At 51.5% G+C, this 6,000-nt stretch overlaps 1 protein-coding gene across 1 annotated transcript in view; it reads right to left on the reverse strand.

Moving 5' to 3' along the window:
- Window positions 1-4,825, reverse strand: part of ZNF555 (zinc finger protein 555) — a 28,538-nt gene extending 23,713 nt beyond the window's left edge. Inside the window, exons 1-2 of the mRNA XM_081076500.1 lie at window positions 4,725-4,825; window positions 1,583-1,656 (exon numbers count right to left, since the gene is read on the reverse strand). Coding sequence (XP_080932626.1) covers window positions 1,583-1,615 — 33 coding nt within the window. The 5' untranslated portion in view covers window positions 1,616-1,656; window positions 4,725-4,825. The remainder of the gene's footprint in view (window positions 1-1,582; window positions 1,657-4,724) is intronic.
- Window positions 4,826-6,000: the final 1,175 nt, after the last annotated feature.

The following is a 6,000-nucleotide window of genomic DNA, read 5'->3' on the forward strand; positions in this document are numbered from 1 at the left end:
CCTACAATTGCTACTCACTGCAAGGGTTTGAGTAAATGTGCAAGTAAATAAAAAGAGAAAAAAATTTAATGGTTTTTGTATTTTGTGGCTATTACACATGATGTATAATAAAATTACTATAACTATTATGGTTTTATAGTTATTATGTATAACATTTATCATTGTAATGATATAAATATATATTATTTCTTAATAGTGAGATCATTCCATTCAAGGAAAGCTGGGGAGAAAAAGTGTTAGTGAAACACAACTTCTTTGCTCTTAGCTGCCCGGCGGGCAGGTTAAAATCAAAACTCTCTAAATATTACAATGAAATGAGTCTCTGTCATGTGACTTTTACTATGATTCACACCTACTGGAACCCCAGACAACAACATGAAAAGAGATGGAGACACACATTTGGTGCTCTAAAGACGCAGAGCTGAGCTGCTAATGGGCTCTCCGATGTGTGCCGCAGAGAGGCGGTGGCTTCCTGTGCCTCTGGGGTGGGTCGATGTGGTCACTGAGACAGACTCAAGCCTGCTGTCTGGCTTTGCTGATGCTGAAAGACAGTGTGGGCTGCTTGGAATCCTGAATTCAGAGCCTCACTGCCTGCTGCAGCTCCAGGCAGGAACCTGACAGTGTCGCACAGGCTGCTTCGGCCTCAGGGGCCACACTGACCCAACAGCGGGTACAGGCTTGAGGGACAGTGCAGATCTAAGACACCTGTCTGGGGGACCCGAACTGACAACATCACGGAGGCTGGCTGGACCACCTGGGTCACCTACAAATGCCCACGCGGAAGGGCCTGTTCTCAGAGGGGACTGCCTGAAACCCAGCTGTCGATCAGCTCTGTATTTCTGATGCAGACCAATTGCGTTCCTGAGCTGCTGCCCAAAGCTGACAGACTGATGTCCCAATCTGATAGCTGCTACTCCCCTCACCCTTCTCCTGATAGACACACCTTCGTAAGGCAGTTTCAGCCTTAACAAGGAAGGACATTCTGACACCTGTTATAACGTGGACAAACCTGAAGGACGTTATGCCGAGTGAAATAAGCCAGACACAGAGGGACAAATACAGTACGATTCCACTCACGGGAGGTCCCCAGAGGGGTCAAAATCATAGAGGCAGAGAGTAGATGGTGGTACCAGGGACTGGGGGTGTGTTTAATAGGGACGGAGTGTCAGTTTAGGGAGACGGAAAATTCCGGAGATGATGGTGGGGACTTAACACCACTGAATGGTACACTCAAAAATGGTTGAGAGGGTGAATGTAGTTTTGTGTATTTTACCACACTTAAAAAATACCTTTTAAGAGGATGGTGCTTTCCTGGGTACCCCCCAACCCCTGCTCCGTGGGGAAAGGTGCCAGGTTCTCAGGCCTCAGAAGGAAGCACAAGCACGGGGCCCTTGGAGGGAAAGGCATCTCTCCCTCCGCTTACAGACGCAGGAGGGCCTGGACCCAGATGCTCCTGAAGAATTCTCCCTCGTTTCCCACAATGCAAGGAGCTCCCTTCTCTACCAGGGACCATGTTTTTGGGATGTATGTTCCCTCCGGACACACGGGGTGTCTTTCAGGAAAGGAGGAAGTCCCCACTCACCTGGGGCCAGGAGCGCAGGCAGCCAGCAGCCATCCTCGCCTCTTGGGAAAATGCAGGTTTCTGGGCAGACAGAGCTGCAGGAGGAGAGAGGCTAAGTGAAAACCAGACCCAGGCCTGTCCTCAAACTCCAGAACCTGTGCCAGCCCTGCGCACAGTTGAAAATCTGCGCATAACATTTGACTCCCCCAAAACTTTACTAATAGCCCACTGTTGACCAGAAGCCTTACCGATAATGCAGTCGATGAACCCATACTTTGTGTGTTATATGGATTACATATTGTATTCTTACAATAAATTAGAGAAAAGAAAATATTATTAAGAAAATCAGGAAGAGATTTTCCTGGAGGAAGAGAAAATACTTTTACAGTACTGCACGCATTTACTTTTAAATCCCGTGTATAAGTGGACCCATGCAGTTCAACCCGTGCAGTTCATTCCGTGGAAAGAGCTGACTCTGGGCCTCTGCTTGGTGACAGGGCGCTCTCCTTGACCAGACTTTAGTCAGGCTTCTCTGAGCCATCGTCTCAACTAGGCCTCACCCTCTGGGCTTCCGAGTTCGTCTCTGCATGGCCCTGTTTAAGCAAGAACTAAGTCACTTTAGTGAGAACCCCACACACACACACTGCCCTCCAAATCTGATCCCTGGATATCTGAACAAATTCCTCATAACCCCCCGCTGTCCCTCAGGTGATGTCACCGGCCACCACAGCAGGAATCCTGTTAGCTGGGATAGCCAGAATCCCCCTGACGGATCCTCTTAGCGACTTCCCATCCACTGACCCCACCTGTCCTTGGCTGTAAGGCCCCGCTGGTGTGCCCTGTCCTCAGAGTTGGGCCCAGATCTATACTCAGCTTTCTTTTCTCCATTGCAGGAGCTCCTGATTTAAATCCGTTCCTACCGCTCTGACAACTGTCCGGCTCTGGTTCTCTGAGAAAACCCGAGGCAGTCCTGCTCTGTCCTCTCTCACCAAGCAGGAGATGCCTTCACTATAAAGTCCCTTGCAAACGGTTAACCTACCACTTTACAGTGGAGACTCCTGGCAGGCCCCCCCTTCACCAGGCGATCAGGGTTAATATCACCAGTGATCTGGGAGGGAGTCAGGTACCCTCTGATGGCCCGTGAGGAGGATGCCTCACTAGAACTCAGAACCTCAGGGTAACCATAAGAAAACATCAAACACAATCCCTGGCCACTGCTCTACCAAAGTGTCAAGGTCATGAGAGACAAGGAGAGACAGAGAAACCCTCACAGGTTGGAGAAGCCTGAGGAGATGTGACAACTAAATGTCCAGTGGGATCCTGGATGGGGTCTTGGGCCACAAAAAGGACATGGGTGGGAAATCTGGTGAGATCTGAATAACGTTTGTAGTCTAGCTAATAGTACAGAATCCATGTTAGTGCCTTAGTAGTAGTTGTTCCAACGTTATCGTGATAGGAATGCCTCATAACAAGTTGTTAAGTGGACGATACACTATCGCTGCATGTAGATACAATGTTGGCCAGCAAATCTCAGGGGCTTTTCACCGACACTTTAGGCCTGTGGATAGACAACTCGCCGTCCCTCATCCCCCAGTTCCCGGCAACCACCATTCCGGTTAATATCTTAGTTTTGATAAATGTTCCATGAGAAGATATTAACATTTACAAATGTTACTACCTTACAGACGGCCAACAGACATATGAAAAGATGATCAACATCACTACTCATCAGAGAAATGCTCATTAAAACCACAATGAGATACCACCTCACGCCAGTCAGAATGGCGTTATCAATAAACCAACCAACAACAAGTGCTGGCGCGGATGTGGAGAAAAGGAAACCCTCGTGCACTGCTGGTGGGTTTGCAGATTGTGCAGCCGCTATGGAAAACAGTATGGAGGTTCCTCAAAAAATAAAAACAGAACTACCGTATGACCCAGCATCTGGGTGTTTATCCGAAGAAATCCAAAACACTGAAAAGATCTATGCAGCCTTATGTTCAGTGCAGCATTATTTACAACAGCCATGATATGGAAGCAACCTCAGTGCCCATCAGTAACCAACTGGATAAAGAAGAGGTGGTATATATACAGTGAAGTATGACTTGGCCATGAAAAAGAATGAAATTATTGCCATTTGCGACACCATGAATGGACCTACAGTGTACTGTGCCAAGTGAAATAAGTCAGACAGAGAAAGACAAATACCATATGATCTCACTTATATGTGGAATCTAAAGAACAAAATAAAAGAACAAACAAAACAGAAACAGACCCATAGATGCAGAGAACAAGCGGATGGTTGCCCAAGGGGCGGGGGGTAGGGAATGGGAATAAAAAGTATAAATATTAACATTTGGGGATGCAGTCCCAAGAGGGTACTACAAATGTGTTCTTGGAGGGTAAGAAAGAGGAAAATAAAACTTGTTCTTTTTATGTGTAAAGCACAGATGTACTTCACAGATATGCTGTATATAAGCAGATACACAGTATTTCTAGTACGGGCTACATTGTGCTCCCCTACACACAAAAAACTCACATGTTGAAGCCCTGACCCCCCCAGGACCTCAGAATATGGCTGTGCTTGGACATGGAGGTCTTTAAAGAGATAATTAAGGTAAAATGAGGTCATTGAGGTGGTCCCTAATCCGGTATGACTGGTGTCCTTATCAGAGAGTAGGACACATACATACACACAGAGGGACAGCCACGTGAGGACACAGGGAGAAGACAGCCATCTACACCCCAGGAGGGAGGCCTCGGGAAACCAGCCTTTGATCTCCGACTTCTGACCTCCGGATATGAGTAAATGTCTGTTGTTTTAAGCCCCGCAGCCTGTGGTCTTTGTTCCGGGGCGTGTGTGTGTGTGTGTGTGTGTGTGTGTGTGTGTGTGTGTGTTACAACCTGACCCCGTACTGCAAGGGGCTCCCTCTTTGCTCTTGGGACTTCACACTGCAACTCGTGGCAAGGGACCCAGGACCTCCAGCCCCTTCCTAGCATTTCCAGACCAACTCTCCCACTCTCGCGGGGGTCACGGGACGCTCCTCCCCGGTGGTTGATGTCAGCGACCCCCTCAGCGCCCCTTATTCACCCACGTGTGTGGCAACGGGCTCCGGATCTTCCCTTTCAATGTTCAAACCGCGGAAACTCATCCTTTCCTCACTAGGTAGGCGGGTGAGGATTTCCTCCCACAGAAGGGGAGGGCATGTGAGCTCCCCGTCAGCTCCATCAGCTCCTCCGTCGGCAGGAGGAGTCTGGGCGTAAATGGAGTGGTCCCGGGGTATCCCCGACTCGCGGTGCTGGGGTGCGGGGCCCGGTCTCCCCCGGGCACTGTGCACGGGCACTTGGAGCCCCCTGTGCACTGGGGGGCTGAGCGGCCTCCCTGCCCCCACACACTCGATGCCAGCAGCACCCCAGGTGACAACCACAGGTGTCCCCAGACACAGTCTCCCAGGGGCAGCATCACCGTCACGTGCACACCGCTGGCCTTGCTCTAGGAGCCCGAGTGACTACCTTCTGAAGTCCGGGCGTCCCGGGCCCTCTGCCTTTCGAGCAAACGGGTTTCCATTTGCCTTCGATGTTCTGCCTCGGGGAGTTCCATGCGCTTCCTACCGGGGGGAGCCCTCACGTCTGTCACCCGGGGGCTTTCCTCAGGCTGCAGGCCAGACGTGGCCACCCTGAGTGCTGGGCGGCCTTGGGCAAACTGCCCGGCACGACTCTCCTCTGTCCCCTGCAGAGTGACAGCAGGCGCACGCACCCATGGCCTCCCCTCCGACACCCCCATCCCGTCCGCCTAACGTCCCACGCGGAGCCAGGCTCGAGGTCCGAATAGCCGCCGGCCACTTACGGCTGCGTGGCCCGCTCGCGGGTATCCCGGCGCTGCGGCCCCAGGTGTGGGTGTAGGTGGCACTTATTGCGCAGCGATCGGGCGCCACCCGGCTCTGCCGAGCTCGCCGCGGGGAAGTCTGTGCAGCGAGTTCTGGGGACCCGTCACCTCCCCGCCCCGCAGCGCGGGGACGCACGCCCCCAGCCGACCGCTAGCTGTCCGGGGCCGCGCGCCCAGCGCGTACTCGGCAGGACGCCGGCCGACCACGAGGCGGCGAACTACAATTCCCGGCAGGCGCCCGCGCGGGGCTGCTTCCGGTCGCGGCGCCCCCTCAGGGCGGGCGGCGTCACGCGGGACGGAGCTGCCTTCTGCGGCTGCGCACAGCCCGGCCGACGTTCAGGCTCCGCCTCTGCTGAAGGGGGACAAAGTACGAGAACATACCGGCGGCGCTTAGCAGGATGCCTGACATAGAGAGATTTTCCATTAAAATAATCATGATTAGTACTATTTAAAAATTATAAAACCATGTAACCCACTTTATTCTTAGTAAAATTGGTTTGATGATTATTAGTAACGTTAATGTATGTATATTAATAATGTTGTATTAAAGTAA

This window comes from Rhinolophus hipposideros, assembly GCF_964194185.1.
Source record: "Rhinolophus hipposideros genome assembly, chromosome: 16".
Lineage (NCBI taxonomy): Eukaryota > Metazoa > Chordata > Mammalia > Chiroptera > Rhinolophidae > Rhinolophus > Rhinolophus hipposideros.